Consider the following 25,966-nt stretch of genomic DNA (forward strand, 5'->3'; position numbering starts at 1 on the left):
TTTATATATAAATATTTTTTTATGATACATTTTCAATAATTCGATCAAAATTTAAATTGCCGAGTCGCGTTTGTAGAATTCACGAATTTGGAAAAATACCTTTATTAAATTGACCACAATTAATTTTTTTTTACGTTAGAAGATACTGTATATATAAAAATTACTGATTAAATTAATCCAAGCGAATTCAGTAAAAGTAGTTGCTTTTTCAACATTGCAACTGCAGTTGCATTATTGAAAATACCACGATTTCAATTGATTAAACTACATTTAAACAAAAATTAAAACCTGTTTCAACGATACAAAGTAATTCGAATGATTAGTAAAATATAATATTTGCAATTATCTGTAAATATGTGTACAAAAAAAACGAAAAGATAAAAAGGGATCAATCGATCATGCGATATTCGTTTTGAAAATATCCATATACACTTGTATATATATTTAATATAATTATTATTTATTAACTTACTCAATACAAGTACTTAACGTCGAGTTTCATGCAGAATAGTCACATGTACTTGGCTGCACGACGGTTGTACTCTCATTTATTTTTTTTTCTTTTTAATATGCTCGTTAAGAGCGCAAAATTTGCTCGAGTTTGCTTTCGAGAACGATGAACTTTTTAGGCGGGGCAAACTGTAGAGTAGGGTTTTTTCTGTCACATATTGTATACATTCATAATGTTGCCATAAAAATCCTTTCTCACTATTAAACTTGCTTACTTTACAGAGATTTCTTTCATTAAGATCTTCTCGACATTTAAACGCACTAATCTTTTCTTACAATCGGAAATTCGGTTTAACAAATGAATCATTTGATTAATAGTTTCTTTTCAAAGAAATATACAATTGCAATATGCCTATGTTAAAGAATTTCCTTAAATGTAGAAATAAAGAAAAAAAACAACATGCGAACGAATATGTAATCAATTTTATCATTTACTATTTTGTTGTGTGTTGTTAGTTTTCTTACAAATTTATGAATAATTATAAATTATATTATATGTCGTCACTTTTGATGCATAGAAATTATTTTTTGTAACAACCGACGGTTATAGACAAATTGAAATGATATATCATAGGGCTTACAAAAAAGATAGACACAATTTTCATGGAAACACAAATATATACAATAAAATATATGTATCAATTAATATAGTAAATTAAAATTTGTAAAATTAATTTCTAAAAAAATCTAAATATCTTTTATAATTAAATTATAAAATCCTCTTTCATAATTCGAATTAATTGTAAAGTAAAATATGTCAATCATTAACCCTTTCGTTATTAGCGACTCATATACGAGTCGTTCAAGTAAGATCCCCGTATGAATGACCAACCGACTGATTCATATAGGGATCGTAACATGGAATGATGGTGAATTTATATGAAAGGATATTCGCGTCAAAGCATGCCATAACGAAAGGATTAATGACTAAGTCTTTTACTTGTAAAAGTAAATGATTTATTAGTAGAATTTAATAATTGGTATGAACAAGTGTATTGAAATTCAGCCCTCATAGGCAGAACAATAGAAGAAATCGTTGACAAATTGTGTCGATCTGTTTTCGACGCCAAGATTTTCTTTCTTTTTCTTTTTGTTACTCTCGATAATACGCCTATCTCTTTCATTTTGTCCTGATATCACCTTATTTTCATCTTATTGGTATATTCAGTCCCGTTCTCCCCTTTCCTCGGCACGTTCCTCCGCTCTTGCTTTCATTCTAGTTATGAACGCTTGTCCTTTGCTCTTACGAAAATTTTCGTACGGATCGTTTAAATTAATACCGACTCCTTTGTATTGGTCATTTTTATCTCGAATTTCACCTCCCGATATAGGAGCCTCGATACCTTGTTCGTTAGCACCTAATCCAGCACCAGCCCAGCCCATTTTTTTTAACAACTGGTGTCCTTTATTACTTTCATCGAGACTTATCTCTTGCGGAGCTTTGCTATATGTTGATCCACTAAATAAAAAATAGTTATCATTTATACGAATCAAACATATTTATGATAACAAATTCCCAACAGGAAATAAAACTTATTATCATAAAACCCAGCGCGCCACTTTGAGAATAAAAATACACATATTCTTTAAATTGGATATATATAAAAATACTATTTTTATGTATTAACATAAGAAGTTATAATATTCACTGAAATGATTAATAATTAATAATAAATAATAATTATGTTTAATGTTTAAATAGAGAAGAATCTAGAACGCTGTGTTCTCAAATGATGAAGTAAAATAAAATAGACTTACAGAAAACTTGGAGGAGTTGGACTGCGATCCTGTCTGTCTAATCTTCTATCAGGACTTCGATCCTTATTGCTGTTTCTTCTTCTACGACTTCTAGTATTATGATTACTGTTGCGACTATTCCGTCTATGATTCGTCGTTGGTGATCGCGATCTACTCCTACCCCTTGACCTCGATCGCGATCTGCTACGAGATTTACTTCTGTAACGTTTCTTTGGAGGACTAGGACTTTTTGATCTTGGCCTTAAAATGGGCGAGGGTGATTTTGATTTTTGTCTAATTCCAGCTACAATGTCTTCTTCTTTGCGTTTGCGCGCTAAATTCTTTGCTTTGTAATATTCGTAGAGACCAAGTTTCTCCCATCCATCGCTAAAATAAAAAATTGGAAACATTTATATTATAATTGATTTATGCAAATAATTGCAATATTAGTTGGTTTATATATTACCATAGATAAAATAAATTAATTACAACTCACCTGTCTCTCGGTGAATCGTGATTTGGAGGTGCATAAAAAGCTTCTACAGCAGCAACCAATCGATCACTGGGTGGTGCAGGTGGTGGAAGTCTGATAGCATCAGGATCTAATGGTTTGTATTCTCCATCTTCAAGTTTGATGAGGGGGACCATCAAACCAGCAGGCAATTCAAAGTATGGCATGCTGGGCATCAGATCTTCGACGGATGGTTCGTGAATGACAGGCGGTGGACCGAATCCTGGCGGTGGTTTAGAAAAATCTGGTAAAGGAACATTCGAGAATGGTGGTGGTTCATTTCCTGGTGGTACACCCCAACCAGGTGGGGGTTGACTAAAGTTAACATCGCTACCCATTGGTCCGCTGGGACCAGTGTGATTAGGTGGTAGTGCCATGTTCTGTTGATTCTATAGAAAACATCATTTTGTAAAAACAAATATTAACACCACTGATAAAATACAAATAATACAACAAAATAAAATACCAGTTGTGGAGGTGGTGCTTTTAGTTGCTGATCGATTGCAATTTTTTGCTGTTCAATATTTTGAATTTGTCTTAAAGCATGCGTAACGAATGCTTGATGTTGGGCTTGATAATTGTCAAATGTTTGTTTTGTTGAAGTTGTGATAGGAGTAATAGCACTGGCATGTTGAGATACTAAATTAGCTTGGTATTCTGACCATGATGCACTGGGTTGTTTCAATTTATCTATAATTCCTTCGTCAAAGTAATTATTCTTTGATTCCCAAAGGCTTAATAATTTATTAAGCTTGTTAAGTTGCTCTTCAGATGCGGCTAATGAAGTATTACAGAACATGGGTACAACTACACTTTCCATCGCCTTTCGAAGATCCATAGATTTTTTTCTAGCGCTAAGAAATGTTATACTTTGCAAATATATATATATATATATGTAAATATACATACAGATGCAAGCATAATTATAAAAAATATACATTTTATAGACAATTTCACAATCAGCAAAGAACTTCTATTTGATTGTAAAAATACACCTAATATTATTAATTAAATATCACATACAATGTAGATGAAATATTTAATAATATAATCAAACTAAATATGATTGGCGTATTCTTAGAAAAATTCATACACTCACCAATGATGCAAGACATCGTTTACCAAATATATAATGTGTAGTTTATGGCTAAATGTCGATCCTTGGATAACTCTGTAACAAAAACATACCATGTTAAAAGATATTTTCAAATAAAGTAATGATTATTTCATTTAATAACAATATTACATTACTTTTTTAATAAATGATCAGCAACAACTTGATTGCTTTGTGGCGTAACAGAATTTTGAAGAATCCAAGCTTTTCCTGCGCTTATGCTGTCTTTGGTACAGCTATCGATAATGGGTTGCAAAACAGTATCAAATGCTGTAAGATCAGTGTTGGTAGTTTGAGCATTATTTTGCAGAGCTGTTTCTTGAGCTTGTCTAACTGCATCCTCGACTCTGCCTTGTTGTTGAGCCATCAATGCAGCATGTTGAGCAGCAAGATTTTGTTCCGATTGTCTAACTTGTTCCTGCAGAGTCGTTTGTTGTGATTGAAGATTGGCCAGTTCTGTTTGAAGCCATGCCGGTGGGCCACCGATGTTAACCGCTGGTGTGACTCCACCTATAGGTGGGTTTACACCTCCCATGGCAGACGGTACCGATCCAATTGGTGGTCCGGTATTAGTTGGTCCTCCAATTTGTCCGGGTACACCTGGTATCACTGTACCAGCTGAATTTCCCACTGGCCCAATTCCAACTACCGGATTTAATCCATTGTTCTGAGTATTTAGGCCAGACGTTAGATTGACGTTATTCAGCGACTGGGTGGCGGTAGCGGCTGTTTGCTGCTGCTGCGAAACGTTTAAACGTGGGTCTGCATTTTGCATTGGATTTATTCCTTTTTGCTTTAAAACTGTAAACGAATGACGGTTGATTATTGTAAGATGTTTTATTTCTTCAATTTGTTATTGAAAAAGTATACAAATAATCCAATTTCTGTTCTGTATTATCTTTACCGGTGCATAATTTAATTCTTGGCGGGTTTATTAGAGAAGTATACATATAATCAAAAAAATCCGGTAAGTCTTTTGGGAGCACTATATTCTTTTCCCTGTTTTTATATTTCTATATTACAAGGGCTTTACAGGGTATATACATTATATGGGATTATTTATACCTCCCACATAGATTTAAGCTTTACACCGACAATGTACTCCGTATTAGATAAGTTCCAGTAAGAATCTTAAAACTAATTCTTCTCAAAATCGCCATTGTCGAGGAATACAAGATGTCTTTAGCAAAAGCATTCTGCTTAACAAATAGCAATCCCAAAATCTTGAAACCAAGTGCTCACATTTGATGATTAATTGTACGATGAATTCAGAGACCCTTTCAACCGTATCTCTTATTTTTTTATATTAATATTATTAATATTATTACTTTGATTTATTTTTATACATATATATATATTTTTTTTTGGTCAAACTCATTCCTTGTTGTTGAATAAAGCATGGCCTTTATGCTTCTCAATTGTTGGTAGCTGTTAAGGGGCTGTATCCCACTTACTGGCTTGCTCTGTAGTCACTTTGTACTGATAGTAGTTGAAGTGTTCCCCGCCAAACAAGAAACCAAACTTAGGGTTGTCCTTCTGCTTGTTTTTGGTCATCTGCTCGAACTCCGGTCCATTGCGGGCGACAAACTGTGCCAGTTTGTCAATGATGTTCCGTAACTCTGTATCTACATGTTATATCAAAACAAATAGAATTAGAGTCATCGATTAGTGTTAAACGATAAAATCCATAAAAAATAAATAATAAAATTAAAAAAAAAGATAAAAATAAAAAAGAAAGAAATGTAGAAGTAAACGTAAAGTACATGTTAGAGAAATATAAAAGAACATTGCATCAAATATTGAACCCTGTCCTAAAAAGTGTGTCCATTGTAACCTGAAAATTTGAAATAGTTCATATTGAACATTCACCGAGTTAGGGTGATACATAACACATTGATCTCCAACTTTGATCAAAATGAAAATGCTAAAACGATTAATCATACAATATTACGATTAATACGAATACGTGATATTATTCGTAAATTTTCAATTAAGGGTGAAAATATATGTGTGCGGTAAGATCGCGCGCACGGTCATTCCTTTTTCTTTTTCTCTCTTTCTCTCTCTCTCGCTCTCTCTCTTTCCCTCTGTGATCGTCATCGTCGTCGAGCTTAATAATTGTTTATTTACCTGTAGGTGCTTGGTCCATTATAGCGACTTCTTTCGAGTACTCTTCCAAATTAAATAATTAAAGTTGCTTTTACAAAATTGGACCTTCTTTTTTATACGATCGGAACTTTCCTCCGAAAAACATTATCTACTCACAGTGGACACAAGACGCTACAAATCGCCATTTTTACTTTAATTTGTTCCTTAACCATCGGTGGCGCCATCATCGCTAACCATACTGGACAACCTAAGACATATCCGGAAATACCACCATATTTATCGCATTTTGCTGCCTGCGTTCTGATTCTCTTTAATTGTATCCTACAGTTTTTCTTCGTATTTTAAGGTAATTGTTTGTATATTTTTTAACGAGTTCCATTAATCTATCGTTAAGTATGAATTTTTTAAAAATGTTATTTCTACAAATTATCTCTTGGTTTTCGTATACTTGTACGACAATATGACTTTCAATCGTTTCTGGTGTATATATCAGCAATACAATTTATTATTTATTAATCTTAATTTATAGAAATGCCGGTAGCATCTGAAATTAAGTCCAGCTGGGCAGATGAAGTCGAAGAAGAAGGAGGAGTATTACCTCCACCTTCTGAGGTTTATGAGAATGGATTTAAGATTCTTACAGAGTATAAGTATAATCAGGATAACAAGAAAGTCAAGGTAGTAAGTACTTACAAAATTGAACGTCGCATAGTATCAAAGACCATTGCTGCGAGGAAGAATTGGGCAAAGTTTGGAGACTCCACTGATGACAGACCAGGTCCCAATCCTGCTACTACGGTTGGTGCAGAAGATGTCTTCATGCAATTTATATCTAGTAAAGAGGAAGAAAATAAAGTCGAAGAAGATACTCTCGATAAGCTTAAAAACATGGGTGATAAGGGTGTCGTTAAATGTCGTAATTGTAACGGTGACCATTGGACTTCTAAGTGTCCGTACAAGGATACTGTACTTGCTGGAGGTAAATATTTTTACAGCGAGTTTTACAGATTCCTTCTCTAATTATTATTATTATTATTATTATTATTATTATTATTATTATTATTATTATTATTATTATTATTTTTATTATTATTATTTTTAGGTAAAGTACCAGATGATAAGAAACCTCTTGTAAGTCCTACTGTTCCTGGAGCAATGGCTGAGTTGAAACCACAGGGAAGTAAATACGTTCCACCGAGTATGCGAGATGGTGGCAACAAGCGTGGTGATGCTATGCAAATGCAGAGAAGAGACGATACTACAGCCATTCGTATTTCCAATTTATCTCAGAGTACTACAGATGCTGATTTGGATGAACTGGTTAAATCGTTTGGAACGGTCGTGAAACAATACTTAGCAAAAGAAAAACAAACAAATTTGTGCAAAGGATTTGCATATGTACATTTCAAGTATAGAGCGGAAGCTGCTAAAGCTATTGCCACTCTCGATGGTTATGGATATGATCATCTTATTTTAAGCGTAGAATGGTCCAAACCTCAACAACAAAGTAACTAATTCAATTCGATGTAAAACAATAAGAGAAAATCTTTACGCTGGACATAATGGGTGTGGCTGTGCCAAGTTGTGAAGTCGTAGAACAAGTAAACAATATTCAATATTTTTCACTTTTTCATGTTTTCCATTTTTACATCTGATATTTCCAATGAATACAACATTTTAATGAAATGACAATTTGTAATTTTATATAAACCGAATTCAAATGAGGTTAAAATTATATTTTTCTCGATGACACAACTTGTCACCAATTTATTTCAATTTTCAATCAAGTTTTGCAGTAAAGTAATTCTCTTTAAAAAACATGATTTATTGGATTTTTTTTTATTTAAAATTGATTGTAAATAGAAACGATATTATATACATAAGCATCGATTATTACTACATATATAATTAACAGCCCAATTATATTAACACTTCGTAATGCAGCATGATTTATCGATAATACCTATCCTTTATTTATTGTCCAATCGAGTTCCAGTAAATTCCAATACAATTTCATTTCAACTTATTATATATAAATTAAGTAACTAAATTTCTTAACGAATTATTTTATATGGTTTCATAAAAAGTTTAATTATGTTTATTTTGTGTGTAAATTTAAAATATTTATATTATTATTTTTTAACCGTCTCATTAACGATCCGTATAGAGATCAGTCGTTCATACGAGACTTTTGCATGAAGGACCATTAAATGGATCGCTTATACGAGACCTTTGCATGGACAATTCGTATATGGGACGCTAGTAACGAAAGCGGGTTAAGAAAGTAGGTGATAAAAAATGAATGCTGAGCCAAGAATTATATACGTAAAAAGTGTGATAATATAAAAAGCAAGGACATATATTTTTTGTTCTTATTGTTTCTGTGACATAACTATAATATGATTAATACTAGATAGTCTAAGTACTTCGAGACGGTAACTATAGTTAACAATTATATAATGCTCCAATGAGCTTAGTCACCATTTTGAAAAAAGTACCAACGGAACGTATGTATTGTTATTATAGATTAATATAAAAAGAAATATATTGAGAAAAGAAATCTCAAATTTTTTCTTAGGAAGAAACTTTAACAATCGTAGACGTTGCTTTTCAATTTTTTAAAAGAATTTTTCTGATCCCTTAAAAACGATATTTTCGAATTTTCACACGAATTGTTAAAGAAATGTTTAAAAATCATATTTCATTCCAATACATGTGGTACTTTCTTACTATAATATCATAATCAATGTTAACGATAGAAAATTTAATAAAACCTAAAAAGAAAAACAAACAAAAAATCGCATAAATGCGCGCTTGCAACAATTGTCTCATCGACACGCGTTTAAATGTAAAATTTAACGAGAAAAAAAAAATTAATAATTAACGGCGCTCGCAACAATAATCGATCTATCATCCGCTTGTATTATTTACAGAACACGTAGCATAAACGAGAAATAGTTAATTTTTCTTTTTCTTTTTTTTTTTATATATATATAAAAAGACAATAGTCGTTTATAAACTCGACATTTGAAACACCAGGATTTATTTTACATATAAAGCGTAAAATTCAACCCGATTATATATATAATCGATCACGAAGCGACCTAATCCGACCATTGTCCAGAAACACCAATAGATAATTCTTCTTAAGATTTCATTTGTTTTTTCGACTTTTAGAATTGTATTTAAAAAATGAAGATTATTTCTTTTGACGAAATGTCTTCGTTGTTTCTATAAAGCATCGAGTGCAAATCATTTATCCTTTTAGGATATCAATCAATTGATCTTCTAAATATCAACGATGTACAAACATACTTAACGCATATGCATGCTTATATATCGAAAACGCATTGTCTTTGCTTTTTTTTTTTTTGACTAACAAGAAGATAAAGAATTAGTCGATCAACGTTGAGGATGGAGGGTAAGTCTGGTCTAGTTTACCAAACAGCACACTTCTTCTCAGGATTCATTTTCGAACCAAGCGGACAATTAAAGTCTTTAGAAAATTCGTTCATATTTGAGAAAGGACCTAAAACACGAAATTCTCCTGGACTATGGAATCCAGTGGTAATGCGAAGCTTCATCGCTTCTGGTCGATATTTGCTGCACCAAGTATTGGCAGCACTAATCCAAAACATTTGTTCGGGGGTATAGGAAAGTCCTGGTAATTTTGGCTCGGGGTGATTTCTTCTGACCCATTCTTTGTACGCTAAGTAGGCTTCTTTGATGCCACCATTATCCGCAATATTTTCACCTTGCGTATTAATACCGTTTAACTGTAAGCATAAAAATAATGAATTAATGTCTTAATTAGGATTCAATGAATTATGAAGAATAAGAGAAAGATTTTCGTACGTTCAAACCAACTTCCTCGACCGTGTAATTTCCATATTGATGAACAATACATTCAGCTCTTTCTAAATAATTTTCCTTAGTTTCCGGTGCCCACCAATCAACGAGATTTCCTTCTTTATCGAATTGTCTGCCTTGATCGTCGAAACCGTGCGTAATTTCATGGCCAATAACAAATCCGATAGCACCGTAATTCATGTACCGTGGTCGATTGTTGTTGAAGAAAGTTCCTTGAAGAATACCGGCTGGGAATTCTGTCCAATCATTTTAATATATAAAATTATATTCAGTATTATAATAAAAAAGATAGGAAAGATTTTTAAGATTAAAGACAACGTACGAATGCTGTTTTCTATAGATGAATAAAATGCGTTAACGATCGCTGGTCTTCCATGAGTAACCCAATCACTCTTGTTTACAGGTTTCCTAAGTTTGCTGAAAGAATATTCCGTTCCGAAGAGCGTTAAGTTCAAAATACTTTCGAGATAATTTCCTTCGGTTAATTCGAGTTTCTTATAAAATTCTTCAAGTTTTTTATCATCCAATAATTCGTCGGGATAAGCAATGTGACTGGCCATCGATGCGGCTTTGTCCAAAGCACTTTCTTTAGTATTTTCGTCCATCCAATCGACCTAAAAAAAAAAATATACAACAAAATTTTAAACATGCAATTAATTTTTAGGATTTTTAAGATATTAGAGCAATTAATTTTACCTTCTTCAAAATTTTCCTAAATTCTTCTCTGATATCTGACACCATTTCAATCGCATTTTTCTTAGCATCTTCCTTGAAATATTTCCTTACGTACATCGCACCAACACTTATCGATAAACTTCCCGAAACTATGTCAACGCATTCCTTCCATCTAGCTTCTCTCTCAGTTTTACCACTCAAAGCTGTCGAATATTGAAGTTGCCTTCTTCTGATGTTCTCCGTAAGATAACTGACCGATCCGGCAGCTGCTCTCCACATGACATAATTAGCCTGAATCCTTTTCGGCGTCTTACTCAAAAGTTCTTCCAAACTTGTAATATAACTTGGCACGCTAACTATTACCACTTCATTTTCATCAACCTGTACGGTCGGTGCTAATATCGTATTAAAATATTCCTTCCATGGTATGCTTGGAAAGTTCTTGTTTAATTCAGTTATGGTCATTGGGTTGTATAACAACGTTGCGTTACGTCGTTTTTCGTTGGGCAATGATATCTATAAAAAAAAAGAAAAAAAAAAAAGAAATCAAGATTATCGAAATGATCCTGACCAATCATAACAAAAGTCATGAATAATAATTCCAAACTTAAAACTTACATTCGCAAGTTTCATTTCAAATTCCAATGATTCTCTAAGTTCAGTTTTAGCTTTGTTCTTCTCAGCTCCAAGTATTACAGCAATATCAACCATGTAGTCGTAATAGGCTTGCACGATTTTATCGTTAAATCCCTTGGACAAATATTCGCGTGACAAACCGAGCGACGCTTGATCCAACTGCAAGTAAATATTTATCAGAGTTTTTGTTTGATCTAACAAAAATCATTGAGATAAGTATTTTATACTTACATCAATAATGCGCATTGTGCTATTCTTTAAATCTACACCGATGCTAAAGTCTATGAAATAATCTACGGAATAACCTCGTGTTCTGAACTTGTACACCGAATCTTTCCAAGTGAAATCTTCCTCTTTCCAATTGTCACCATCTAACACAGGCCAACCACCTAATACGCGCAAAATATTGTGCAGAGGTTCCAAACCTTTTTCCTCGATAGCCGCTAAAAAATAAATAAAAACAAATAATTAGAATTGTATAAGAAGTTCTGAACAATTGTACTAGAACAGGATTACTTACTTTTATTCATACATGTTTTATAAAATATCTTGGCTAACGTGAAGGGTCTTGGCTCATTCGGTGGACTCTTCTCTTCAATGCTGGTTCTAAGTTGTTGTTGAAGATTATCGCTGATAATACTAAACGTATTTACGCTAGTCTTGTCGTCCGGAATGATGGTGGATTTGAGAAAACCACCGCAAGCGAATTTGTAAAAATCATCGCAGGGTTCCACGTCGGGATCCATGTTCTCCAATATTTTCGAAGCTGTATTCAAATTAATTTCACGCTGTTATTCTATGACAAATTTGATATCTCTGAAATATTTTTTTTTTATAAAACTCACCGGTGTGTACGCATCCTGCAGAGACGCATATATTTTCTTTTCCTGTTGATTGATGATTGATGGTGGTCGTTGTACCTTCGATTACTTGCAGAGCTTCCGCTGTGGACGGTAGTTGTTCTGAATTAGCAACAGCTAACGACGCGTGCAGATGGTATGCGTGCAGATGCGGATTGGTGATGATAAGAAAAAATAATATGCAATATTAGTGTTAAGCTAATTTATTTTTCTAAATAAGCAATATCAGTAAAAAGAAACCAAAACTATTTGCAAGCAAAAATGTATTACAATAAAAAAACAAATACGCGATTAGGACTCTAAATGATTCATAATAGCGATAATGCTTAGGATGCTAATTTTTCCGAAGGTTTAAAGCGTGAAACTAGTGGAGATATTTTATTTTATTTTATTTTTTTCGATATTCCATAGATAATGGATTGCAGTAACAACTCAAAACAAAATGATTCACTCGACCAGTCATCATACATTATTTTTTTTCTCTTTCCAAAATAAATTTCAGAACTACTAAAATGTTTTTTTTTTCGGGTGGCGGAGGGATGGGAGATTTTTTAAAACTTCGAATGAGAAGAGAAATTTATTTGCCATCTTTTTTTTGTCTCGTCAAAGGTAGAAAACATCGTTTCGTTAGTTCCGATAAATTCGGTTCTGAGTGGTTAAGCTTTTTCAAGGTCAATGAAATAAATTTGGACGTGTGTGTTTATTAATCGTTTAATCAAGGGAATTAGAATAGAATAGAAAAAAGAAAAAGATAGCAGGCGAGATCGATAAATTTCGTTCTTCTGGATTGCGTTCTATAGTCAATACTGTTGCGATTTATTAAACTTAATGGTGAACATGAATCGTTTAACCCAACTTTATGCTCTTCACCTCGTGTCGTAAGAAACGAAGATCGATTAATCTTGATTATATACCGAGTCAACTGTTTAATGTTTGTACCGAATTGAAATAATTGTGTTCGACATAGATTATCGGACTATTTGACGAAGAGCCAAGTCGTAAAACGAATAACAAATAATGCGAGATCAATAAGATCAACATTCTAATCGATAATATTTAACTCGATATCGTTATACACGATCTTTAGATCTTGTTCACTCTAGCGTATAATAATTTCGTTAGTAAAAGTGAACGCTGTTTTAATAAATTTTCATACTTTTTGTATTATAATATTCACTTGAGATGATTTATAATTAATGTGCGCTCGTAATTATAATTGGAGCGAGTCCAAAAATTGAACAACTATTTTATTACAAATATTTTCATTCTAAAGTAAATCATAAAATTAATTTTTTGATTTTTTTACTGGCTGCAGACTCGGACCCCGTTTGATCAAAGGATCCTTTTCGCGATAAAAAAAAAATAAAAATAAAAACAATTTAAATCAGAAACTTAAGACAATATTAATGATACCAAATTTTATTGAACAATTTTTCGACAAAATGGCGAATTTGTCACCACAATTAATCCAAATTTAGGTTAATTTGGGTTAATTGAGTAAATCCCTAACAGTGATAGTCTAGGGCCTTCAAAGTTGTTGGTTCAACTCTGTCTTATTGCTCATGTCAGTCCACTGTTATAATTATGGTTGCATAATCAAAAACTTTATTTATTACCGGAAGTTTTTTTTTTTTTTTGATTTGTTGGTTGTAAATAGTTTATTTTTAATTTTAAAAGACGAATGATTTCTTTGGTTTCTCTCTCTTTTCTTTCCTATTATTTTTAATTTTTCATGATTTCGATACCGTAGGAAACATTGATCGACTAAAAATATCATTACGATTGAATGTAAATTAAAACTCAAACACTTAGAAATACTTTCCGGTGTTATCGATCCCGATGCTTACGTATTTTACTTCGACTTGGTTAGTGACTAACTTTCAAAACACTATTGATTCCGACGCGATTCATGTAATCAACGATTCCAAAAATATTCTTATGCGTCAGAATCGGCTACAGGGATTGATCTTTTTCCTTTTTTTCTTTTTTATATTTTTTTTTCTCAATCATATGATATCCAATCGGACGTCACTGCGGTTCACCCTGCTGGCTCGAATGATCAACAAGAATCGTAATCAAATTGATTCATTTTAAAATAATATTTATCAAGTTCTTGTGATTATTATGATTGCAGCATTAGGTTAACAGGTGCGAATGAAAATGAATCATAAAAAAAATAAAAAAAAAAAACATTTTTTACCGTTCGACGATTGCTTGCAGGACGCTGTATTTGCGGCCAATACACCAAGCGCGACAGCCAACGCGATGCACAAGAGGACACCGGACACTGCGATTACCGTTAATCCACGTTCCAAAGCCGATCGTCTCTTCCACCATGTTGGATTTCTGAAAACGAATATCAAGCTAAAGAAATATCAAATGTTTATGCAGGGACGAATTTAGGTATAATTTTTATCAGCTAAAACCAAGGGCCCTATTCAATCGAAAGGCCTAGTTTGGAGTAAACGATTAAAAATTTCAGAACAAAGTTATACAAAGTTTTATTTAAACAAAAAAATTTCTCGACAAAATGCCAAACAATTCCAATTAACCCAAACTTGGATTAATTGGGTAGGTTTTCAGTATTAGTTCGGGATCCCTAAATTTTGTGTATCTGTGTTTTTAAACCTGTTCATACGATATTTTCATCAAAATAATCTCTAGGTTTGTATTATGCGTTTATTTTCTTACAATTTATTTTAAACTATGAGTGTACAGGAATGACAATTTAAAATTATAATGAACCATAATTAGAATGGAACGTGCAATGAACATGCGATGGCCATTTTTTTTCTTGTATTTCTTGCACAATGCCATTCCTATTAAACTGATAAACGTATGAATTGTCTTTTGCTCATGTTTAATGAGGAATTACGAATTATGTGAAAATTCAAATATTTTCCTATTCAAATTCTTGTCGTCAAATGAAAAAAAATCAATAGTAAAGGATTGAGACATTTCCTTCTTACATTCATTTTTTTACAATTGTTTTCGATTGAACGATTTCAAAGTATCAAAGGAAGTTGATAATATTTTTTCGTTTAAAAATCAATTAGGCGTGTCTCTGACGAATTAGAAAAAAAGAAAGAATAGGACGATGATTTTTGCAATTTGCCAGTTTTATCGACGAGATTAGGAAAGATTCGAAAGCTAGTTTCATGCATGTACCTATGTGTGTGTGTGTGTGTGTGTGTGTGTGTGTGTGTGTGTGATTAAAGTTGAACCGTTGTTCGAGATAGGTAAAGAATAGATCGTTAAATTACACACATATACACCCACTGAGAAATATATTGTACAGAAACTAAAGGAGAGAATAAAAAAGTGTCGTCTGTGCGGTTTCGCTTTTTTCTACGCTAAAAAAATAATTGCGATAAAGCACGTAAGTACTCAAATTTACTGATTCATACGTACACACGTATAAATAATACAATGTCGCAATAATTTCGCAAGTTCTTTTGTTGCATTGTTATCACTGACGTGAGACCTGGTCATTCGATGATAATGAAGAAGGGAGTGTACGGAACAATCTAACTGATTAATATTTAAGCTTAGGATAAATAGTTTTCTCCATTTCAATGCTTTTTGTTTACCTATCACAACTTTCATTTTCTTTTTCTGAGAAACTTTCATTTTATTTCTAATCCATTTGCACATGGTTTACGCCCACGAATTCTCACGGTTACAATTTTTATTTTATCTCGATGATCAAAGTTCCATTAAGGGAAGATAAAGATTTTTCACACGAAATGAATTTCCAATATTTTAAAAAGAAAAGTTTTATATTTACTTTGAAAAAAATTATTTTTTTATAATAGATCATTTTTATCCAACAAGTAAACTGGCTATATATTTTAAATAATATAAAATAATTATTAAATGTATCGTTGTGTTATGGCAAACGGTTCCTCATCTTTTTTCGTTTATAGTGAGTAATAAAATACGAGTTTGAAAATGTAGTTGCATGAAAGGTGCCGTTTGCGATACGGTACACACTTTCAATCCGGTTTACGTTCGAATGCTTGGTCTGAGACTCGTGCCGTGCACGCACATGAATATATCTACGTAGAAGTAAAGTACTTAACTTAGTCCAATGCCGAGCATCACAATAGAGTCTCATACTCTACGGGACGATGCAACCGAGTGTAATGACCTTTTTGATGCAACATACGTTGCCACAACATTTCGGATACGCATACAAATATTTATCATTAATCTTTGCAATTCAAAATCAGAATACCAAGTTAAATAGATTTTAATATTAACCATTACTATCTTAAAGATTAAAAAAGTGGCTTATACAATTTTATTATAATAAAATGAACAAATTTCACTTTCAATTAATTATTCTAAAATATGATGAAAGATTGAAAATCAATTGATCATAATCAAATAATCGTAGGAGAACGTTATCACTATTCAATTAATTTATTGTACAATAATTATAGTATTTACTTCGTTAAGATTTATGATAATTGTGTTATGAGTTGGAGAAATGATTGAAAATATTATTACATCGAACGTAGTTTAATTGGATATTTTATTCGGGAGAACTTGTACGGATAAATGTCGCGGACCACGCCATGGTTGGATAATTGGGTGAAAGTGTTATTTTATTTCTCGATTGCCGCAAGTTGTTAAGAAAAACGTTAAATACTGTTGGACGTTATATCGATATTGATTGGATCGTTACTGGTCATCGTTCGCGTGGTAAAGAAACATTTTCTTCGTAATCGAACGTTGTTAGAGAATCTTAAGAATGCAACAGGTTCCTTGTCCTCGGTGCAAATGAATTTAAATTTATTTTCGACTTTGTAGATATTTTTTTTAGTTTTTCTCATATTTCTGCGACCCCATATAGGGGGTCAGTAGTCGTAACACGTAACTTCTTATAACTATCAATTAAGTTTAATTAAAATATGTAATTAACACACATGTAAAAGTTGTATACTTTTTGTAATAGATCATTGGGTGTTGCACAAACTCAGTATCACGTATGATGTTTAATATTCTTATTTGATAGATTATATTCAAAATTAGTAAGAAAAATTAAAATAAAATAGATAACTAACATGTAAGGTTTACTTAAGGTTTATTATTCGAATGGTAATAGAAAATAAATGTAGCCGTTGGACAACCTAAATTGATAATTTAGTAACTGATATAGCAATTTCCATAAAGATTATGTTGGATAACGATCTGATTTTTTGCTTCGTTTTATAACCATAACGAGATTCATCGATGAAGATGCGATATTCCTCATATTTCCTAGACGTTGTATGAAGCAAGCAGAATTAGGTTCCTGTTCGATCTCGAATTTGTCGCGTCAGTGATCAGAAAATCTAATTTACGCTCGTGAAATCGCAAACGAGATTGATCATCATACGAGAAATGATGAATTTTTAACGATTTTTTAACAACTAAATCTAATTCCAATAGGTTTTAAAAATAAATCTTTTCTTTACCAATATTTTAACACGATCGGTAAAATGATTGGTTAAAGATTTTCAATAAAAATTTTCCATTCAATACTATTTAATATGTGTGTGATATGGAAATTATTTTTATTTATTATTTAATTTGATATTAAATTTACCATTAAGTAAATACCGGTTGTATGATAAATTAACTGACAATAAAACTATGATTCTTAATGATAAATATAAATAAAATAAATGAAACAGATCTCCGCGAAGTTTTTCACGTCATACTTGTGCCTTTAATTCGTAGAAATCGTTGCTATAGTTGTTTCTCCTATTTGTAATCGAGTCTCGTTCGACATCGGCACGGTAACCTTTTGACAAGACAACTTGGCTGGCAGAGCCTTGAATCGAACGGTCGATCGTTTAACATACTTTTCATGGCGGAAAAAAAAGAAAAAAAGGGGAAGGGGCAAAAACAAACTAAGAAAGATGAATCCAACACGATCGACCGATCGAACGGTTGAACGGCCGATCGTGTGAGCATGTCGAGTACTACATACTCTAAAAATGGATGCAGACTGCATGTTAACACTAAACGCACCTACAAAAACATGTAACAAGTGACCGGTTTTTGTTTTTAATTAAAATTCTGCATCCAATGTTACTATTTTTCGTTCATTTAATTTTTACAATTATTGTTTTATTTATTATTTCAAACGAGTATCCAATTAGAACCGCGTTATTATCAACACAATTGATTGTAAAAGAAAATATATAAATTTTGTTAAAGATCGGGTATAACGGTAAATTGTTATATTTAAATATAATTTTCTTATTCAAATGACTCAACCAGAGTCATCTTGATGAAATCATCATCATTCCTTCCTCTCTTCCTATCGTTTTTCTTCGTTTAATTTATCTCTTTTTCTTTATCTTCAATAACCTTCAACATTATACATCATATTGTCTTCGTCTTCTTGATTTTCATTTTCCACCTTCCCTCATCTCTTTTATGGTTCCTCACGCGATATACAGTGGGTAGTTGATAACCGTACATCTTCTCATTTCCGCAAATTACTTAGATCACGGAAGACGAATTAATTTGCTCGTTTGTGAATTTTATATGACAATTATCAAATCATATTTTCACGCGACTATCAATTCACATCAAGGTCAATAATATTTCCTTGTGATTCTCTTATTCTTCGTGTTATTCACAATTTCCAACTACAATAAAATCTTTTATTTTAATTTACAAAAAAAATTCCAAAAATATAATAGAAAAACAGACAGAAGATGTATCACGTGGGAAGAAATTTTGTCTCGACCATTAGTAAATACAAGCAGATTTTAAAAACGACATTGATTGAAAAACGTAACGTTTGTACGCGTCAGAATAGTAGAATAAAGACGAAAAGACCTCGGTTTTAACTTCAAAATTTATTCCGATCTCTAGGCCAGTCACTTTGACGAGAGACAAATGCGATTCGAGTACAAACGATTGGAAAGGTGCGCAGAAGAATACGAACAACTCGTTCCTGGTTCGGAGGTTTGTAAACCTAAAAGCTTATTGTTGTATATATAACATGGATAGAAGAAATAAATTACGTATGATGTGGGTTTCCCCCTTCTCGACTTGGTTAAATTTCTCTTACAATATATGTCTCGTGTCCCTTATTCTCGAATCCTATTTTAAATACACGTGTGTGTATGAGTGCGTGCATATGCGCGCGCGCGCGCGTGTGTGTGTAGATAAATCTAAGTGTTAGTAATTTTGTATGGAAGTTTAGTCGTTGTATTCTATACGTTTACAGGAATACATTTGAATCAAAACGTTTCTGTACTCATTGACGATCCTTACACAAACAAACACAGGCCCATACATAAGCAAACAATCGGGACTACTGTAAGCATACGAAATTTCAAGGTGTCTCTTGGAAATATAAGAGTCAATATTTCGAGTATATACCACGAACAGTGGCATACTTTTTATCGATAATTGTATTTATCCTTATATCGATTGGTTTGTTGCTAAAGGCCAGTTACTTGGTACGCGTAAACGTCATTTCCTGTAGAAAGTAACACTTCTGTTTATGGAATGATGAAAGAAAATAACAGATTATAGGCAGACTCGTCCCCGATTGAACTGATCCCTTTACGTACAATTTTATCAAAGAATTTTTATATTCGAGATTTGAACCGTTAACACATTAAATTTAGGAAAAACAAAGTTGCTCTTATTACCAGAATAAACTGGTGATCAGTGCGGTCAACGGGACTAACAGAACTAATGTAACAAGACGATAAGTGAAGATGTCGCGATATACTGATCGTTCTCGCTTTATTTGCTACGCTGCCAAAGATAATATTTTTGAAATCTACTTGCGTAACGTTTCCTTTGAACAAGAATAATTCTGAACTCGCATCTGTTAATTGTTGAAATTGGCGAGATATTATAACGCGTGTTTCTTTAATAATTATTCGAAAGCTTATAATTTTATGATACTATCATTTATTTCTTTTTAAATTGCTAGTTTATGCAGATACAAGGATGTAAAGAAAAGCAATAATGATTTAATGTAAAATGATAGAGGATGGAAATATTAATTCTCGCTAACAGTGTGTACAATACTGTAATTTAGTTTTATTTAATATTTGATTATTTATTATTATTAATATTATTATTTTTTTCTAATAAAAATTATTTTAATAACACAATGTTGTTTCTATTTAATTATTAACTTATAGTAGCATGTAAAAATGAAGAAGAAAACAAACGGAAAAATTAATAATCAAATAATGAAAAGGGTGGAGGAAAAGGGATGTAATTGTCGGGAACAGTGTACAGTATATAACGTTATTTGTATTAAATACTTTATTATTTATTACTATTATAATTTCTATCAAATAAACAACTTTTACTAAATACGAATACGTAAAGAGTTAATGCGAAAAATATAAATGAAATAATAAATAAAAAGAGAAAGTAATACTTGGTGATACCAGTGGCTTTTAAACAAGATCATGTCTAACGTGATTTTCTTTTTATACGATATAGAACACGAATCTCTTCCGCTTATTTTTCTCTTACTTCCTCTTTCGTTCCTTTCATCCTTCTTTCCTTCTCGAAACACACACTAACATATATATATATATATATATTATATACCTATGTAAGTACTTACATTTACCAAACACGAGATTATGCAACCGACAGACTGCGATGCGATATCGCGGAAATTATCGAATGCAACATTTACGTGGCTCTTTCCTATCATCTCCTCTTACAGAACCACAATGTTGTTCGGTTTCGCAAGAGATATGCGCAGGACACGCCAATAAACTCGATGACAAATACCTTGTTCTATGATAAAGTTGCAACAACAAGAATCACATTAATCAAGTATTTAAATAGTTGCATAATCGAATAATTTCATTCATTTAATTGTATAGAAAAAATTCATAGTAATCATAGATTTTGATTGAAGATAATCAAGTATTTTAAATCACACACGATATGCAATTTAATTTAACGATAATAATTAATTGCAATTGATAATATTCGGAATATCGTATACGATTAAGTCGATTGTAATTCATAGCACGTTAAACGAGTTGTGACACTATAAAATTGTAACTTAGTTGCCAGGAGTCACCGTTAATTAATTTGAGTACCGGCTTACGCATAGAACATTATTAACTTTACGCATCAAATGTCACTCAAATCTGAATCCCATGAAATGTGCTAAAATCATAGGATTTTACGAAGATTAAATCTTACAAAAATTCTTACCGATATATTATAATCAAATTTTTAAGCCAATTTTTATTATCTTCTATCGTTAGATATTTTCTTCGTTATTTTTTTTATCTTGTTTCTTTTTATCTTTTTTATATATTTTTCTTGATGTATATCTGATTTTGCATTGAACGACACGATTTATCAACGTGCAACGTCGATTGCAACGGGTTCCACTCCCGTCCGGAATGACTACTGCAAACTAAAGATAAATCAATTTCGATAATTGCGCGAGATATGGGATCGTTCATCGAACGATTGGCTGTTCATTATAAGCGAGTTTATATGCCAGAGGATTTCTCTTCATTTGTCCTCTCCTTTTTTTTCTCTCTTTTTTTTTCTTTATTTTGTTTAAAATGTTTCCTATTATTTTTTTATATAATTTTTCTATTTTTAATATATACAAACTCTGACAACATTTCCGCATTTTTTTTTCACATCCATCAACGCATCCATTGCAGACGGTCTACGTCATTACGATTTTACTACTCATACATATATTTATTTCCACTTGATCTGTGTGTGTATGTGTGTGTGCCATCGATATATCCAACGTCAGCGTAGAAAACCTTTGTGTAAATTTTAATCGATGCTTAGGATTTATTCTTCCTTTTTTATTTATTTTTAACAGAAACGTCTCGTATATTTCAATCATATTCGTCACGTCTATCGTTCGTTAATTTTACGAGACGCATATTAATTGCTTTTCAAACATATAGGACAAATTTAACAGAAAACCAATCAATTTCGTTGACGGCTTGCATTATCCTATTTTCTATATTTATTTTTCTTTTGTCTCTTCTATCATTTCCTTTTTTTCTCTCTAAAGATATGTGCAAATATTATTATTCTCATCATTACTGATCGATTATTTTGGTTCAATAACATCATTCGTGCAAATAAGAAATGCTAATTCACTATCACTCGAAAGAAGAATGTCAAAGTCTAATAACCTTTGTTCAAATGATTTTTGTTCAGACTTTCTGCTATGATCCTTATTCTTGATACAAGTTGCAACTTATGTAGACATTTGTAAACTTGTACCATGAACCGTAATGTCTCATGAGAATAAACGGTACTGGTTAACTTTCACTATTTTACCTCCGATTCAACCTTTTGTAGGTTTCGCCAATTTTATATGTTTACGAATCATCATCCATACTCTTTCACATTTTATTTTCATTCCTTTCATTCGTAAGTTAACACAAATTTTCTGATCTAAATTTATCATTTAATTGATTTCTTTTTTTATGCTAAACAAAATTCAACATTGTTCATTGAACTAAATTTTTTTCAGACAATTGCCGAGAACTTCTTAAGCAACTGTAGGATTTTTAAATTAAATGTTGTCCGGAAAACGTTTACCGATTTACGTGGAAAAATGTATTATACGTTAAAAATAAAAATCGGTCCGAGTTGTTGTGGGTAATTCAATATTGTGAAACGAATTAAAGATTCAATTGGAAAAAATCGTATGATTAATCTATTAATCTGCAATAAAGGTGAACGCGAACAGGAAGATAAACGTAACATGCTAAGTGAATTTCAATCCTTTCGTGCTGCATATAATGCATACATACATACATCGTCTTATTTCGTTCCACTTTGGTGCAAAGTGCGTTTAACATGCATAGCTCTATTGTTAGTAAGACCTCGATAATTGAATCGATCAACGAGTATACACTTTGAAGCACTCTCACAAACCATACATACACATAAATGAGAGTACTATAATGTTCTTAGAAACAATTTCGACATATTATACTATATCGATTTCTAACGAATTTATGAAAGGAATTAACGCACTAGATGTTATTGAGTTTGTTCATTTTTGTTGTTAAATTTATCATTCAACGAATTTGCGTAATAATTTTGTCTGTGTCGAAGTTATATCGTACATTTTGTGAATAATATTTAAAGACAATTGAAAAGTTGTCGGGCGTAACATCAATGCCTGGTCGACGTGTTTTATCATCGTCAATCCTGACGTGCATTGAAATCACGAGATTTCTATTTCTATCGCGGAAGAAAATCGTTTAATTGTGCAACGTTGTTTCAAGTCTTGCGACTAGAAACGTGATCGACGAATTCGCCGGACTAGAAATAATTTACGTGAAAGTATATTTATAATTGAATAAAGAATAAGAGAGAGAAAGAGAAAAATTAGTTGGTTGAAAATGATGGTTCAGTTGTTCACTTGCACGATCACCTTGAATGAATAAAAAAAAGGAATTAACGTTTGGAGATGTTTTTTCTCGAGATGTAATTATTTCTGTAAGAAGATACACGAAACTTTTGATAAGATCTCGATAAGATTTCAATGTTGTAGAGATAAGGTAAAACTTGAAATACAGAAGACTTTAGACAGAATCTCTCATTGGAAAGTTTATCTAGTATCACGATTTCTCGTTGATTGAACGAGAAAGGTTTTTAGATAATTATTCGAGAATATAATTATTTCTTCTTGTCGGATAGACGTTTCATTCTCTTTCAAGGTTTCTAAAAGATGTATAGGGAAAGTTATTGAGATGATTAGAACAATTAATAGAATATTAAAATATTTAATTTATTTAATAATACTTATGATTAATCGAAAAGTAAATGTAAGTATAAATTTTTGTTTGGTGTGAATTATTTAAAAAAAAAGTTATGACAATTTTATTTATTTAATTTAGATTAATGTAAGATGAAACAAATTGCCGCGAATAAAATATATCAAATTTATATCATAGAGAGCTATTATTATTATAATATAATTTAAGTAAAATTTTGTTGGATTTACATTGTTGCAAAATTACGACAATTTTATTTATTTACTTAATTTAATCTAAAAGAAAACAAATTACAATGAATAAAAAAATAAAATATTTGCTTATTAATTTATTATATTATTAGCTGAAAAAAGAAAAATGTAAGCAAATTATACGTACGTGAAAATGAAAATATATTATAATAATAATTATTAATTGAAAATAAAAATTGTGAGTAAATTATCGTGAATGTAAATTATTGATAACACTTATGAAAAGGTTTGATTTACTTAATTGACGTAGCAAACTTTCATCTCCTGTTTTATATAGAATACTTTTTATTCTCGATCGAACTTGACTGGTTTCACAAATTGACTGGCAAGTTTTTGCTAACGTTACGTAAAGTATCGGTAGACCTATCAAGCCGATAAAAATGTTCTATGAACGTATAAACGCCTGAGTTGTTCTTATAAGTTTTCTATATACAGTCGAATCCCTCGTAAAAATCAACCGGGAAGAAAAGAAAGAAACATAAAACTTGTTACGGGAAAGCTGCATCTTACGATCGAGAAACCGTTTACCCACATTTTTTTTTTCTCTCTCTCTCTCTCTCTCTCTCTTTCTCTTTTTATCTATATAAACATAAAAAATCTTATATTTCGCACACCATTAAATAATCAAACGTAGGAGCTTTTATTTTGTTTACACGATCGACCGAAAAAAAAAAGAAAAATAAAAATAAACTGATCCCCTTATTTGATCTTTTTGAAGTTTATTTTAAAACAAACTTCCACGGGTGTCTTAAACGAACGTACCTTTTTCCAGTGTAAAGAATTCGATTTTATTGGACATTAATGTAGGGGATTTATAATAAACGATAATATTTATTTGAACTTTCGAATTTTTCCCCATACTAACAGCTGTCCTCTTTTTTTTTTTTTTTCTTTCTTTCTTTCAAAATACATAATTGTACATAAATGGACGTTTGTCCTTGTATAATAATATCATACAATTATATAATAAAAAGAGAAAAGATTGTGGCAATTCAATTAAAAACTCACTTAATGACGGTTTGCTTCATACTGTTGGTCATCTTTTCGCTGATGATACTGAAGCCCCTTCTTATTTCCGAATCTTCTCAAATATAATATTTGACTGTCTTTCACCAACAAATATTTCGTTAATTTGACGAGAGTTCACTATTTACACGATAAACACACACGAAAAACAAGTTTGTATCTTAAGTCCTTTATTTATGATATTCATCGGAGAGATTGGAATAGAAGTACTAAGATGTTTAGAAGAAATATGTATATTTTTTTTGGTCTATCTTTCAAATAATACTTCGAGAGGATATCTCCTCTCTTTTCCCTCTCTCTCTCTCTCTCTTTCTCGTTCTTTTTCTTTTATATTTTCTTTCTTTACCTAGTTCGAGTCCGGAAACACATATATATCTATATATACATATATATGTGTGTAACGATTTGGAGTGTGGCGCCGGACTGAACGGGCGCGCGCGCTTCTCCTCATATTTAAACGCCCTCTCCCTACCTCTCTGATCCTCTCTCAGTCAGTCTCTCCTTCCTAGCGCCACAGAGTTTCAACTACTCTCCTTTTTCTTTTTATATGTCACGACTTTTCTCTCTCTCTCTCTCTCTTTCTCTCTCTTTTTCTTTTTTTTTGTCTTTTTCTTATTTTTTTTATCATTCTGTCTCTCATCTTTTTCATCTCTCTTTTTTTTTCTCTCCTTTTCCCATCTTTTTTTTGACTTTCTCTCTCTCCCTCTCTCGCTCTCTCTCTCTCTCTCTCATTAATTCTTTTCTTTCAGATATATTTTATTGACTTATTTTCTTTCTCTTTCTCGTTGTTTATCTATTTTCCTATATTTTTCTACTTTTCTATCTTTTTCTTTCCCCTTTTTATCTCCTCTCTCTCTCTCTCTCTCTCTTTCTCTCTTATTATTAGTTTATTCCCT

The 25,966-nt window shown here is 31.8% G+C and overlaps 3 protein-coding genes across 7 annotated transcripts; 1 reads left to right on the forward strand and 2 right to left on the reverse strand.

Moving 5' to 3' along the window:
* Window positions 1-437: 437 nt before the first annotated feature.
* LOC106784637 (calcium homeostasis endoplasmic reticulum protein) lies at window positions 438-6,180 on the reverse strand. 3 transcript variants are annotated; one of them, XM_014744401.1, is made up of 8 exons: window positions 6,003-6,180; window positions 4,777-5,497; window positions 4,010-4,673; window positions 3,858-3,929; window positions 3,225-3,612; window positions 2,744-3,147; window positions 2,269-2,634; window positions 438-1,969 (listed from the first exon to the last, which is right to left on the reverse strand). In XM_014744401.1, the coding sequence occupies exons 2-8, from the start codon at window positions 4,820-4,822 to the stop codon at window positions 1,675-1,677; spliced, it is 2,235 nt and encodes a 744-aa protein (XP_014599887.1). In that variant the 5' UTR covers window positions 4,823-5,497; window positions 6,003-6,180; the 3' UTR covers window positions 438-1,674. The 3 variants fall into 3 exon arrangements, with proteins under 3 accessions (XP_014599887.1, XP_014599888.1, XP_014599886.1); XM_014744402.1 differs by having other exon boundaries at window positions 4,010-4,611; window positions 5,327-5,497; window positions 6,003-6,174; XM_014744400.1 differs by having other exon boundaries at window positions 5,327-5,497; window positions 6,003-6,167.
* Window positions 6,181-6,202: 22 nt separating this feature from the next.
* Window positions 6,203-8,280, forward strand: LOC106784639 (eukaryotic translation initiation factor 3 subunit G). The gene is made up of 3 exons (XM_014744406.1): window positions 6,203-6,327; window positions 6,511-6,960; window positions 7,084-8,280. The coding sequence occupies exons 2-3, from the start codon at window positions 6,513-6,515 to the stop codon at window positions 7,494-7,496; spliced, it is 861 nt and encodes a 286-aa protein (XP_014599892.1). The 5' UTR covers window positions 6,203-6,327; window positions 6,511-6,512; the 3' UTR covers window positions 7,497-8,280.
* Window positions 8,281-9,340: 1,060 nt separating this feature from the next.
* On the reverse strand, window positions 9,341-25,397 carry LOC106784638 (neprilysin). Of its 3 annotated transcripts, none has more exons than XM_014744405.1 (10): window positions 25,053-25,397; window positions 14,223-14,368; window positions 12,008-12,106; window positions 11,683-11,928; window positions 11,394-11,605; window positions 11,145-11,321; window positions 10,548-11,042; window positions 10,174-10,465; window positions 9,837-10,087; window positions 9,341-9,757 (listed from the first exon to the last, which is right to left on the reverse strand). In XM_014744405.1, the coding sequence occupies exons 1-10, from the start codon at window positions 25,082-25,084 to the stop codon at window positions 9,419-9,421; spliced, it is 2,289 nt and encodes a 762-aa protein (XP_014599891.1). In that variant the 5' UTR covers window positions 25,085-25,397; the 3' UTR covers window positions 9,341-9,418. The 3 variants fall into 3 exon arrangements, with proteins under 3 accessions (XP_014599891.1, XP_014599890.1, XP_014599889.1); XM_014744404.1 differs by having other exon boundaries at window positions 12,008-12,124; XM_014744403.1 differs by having other exon boundaries at window positions 12,008-12,139.
* Window positions 25,398-25,966: the final 569 nt, after the last annotated feature.

Source organism: Polistes canadensis, unplaced genomic scaffold (assembly GCF_001313835.1).
Source record: "Polistes canadensis isolate GaletaPanama2010 unplaced genomic scaffold, ASM131383v1 scaffold_38, whole genome shotgun sequence".
Taxonomy (NCBI): Eukaryota; Metazoa; Arthropoda; class Insecta; order Hymenoptera; family Vespidae; genus Polistes; species Polistes canadensis.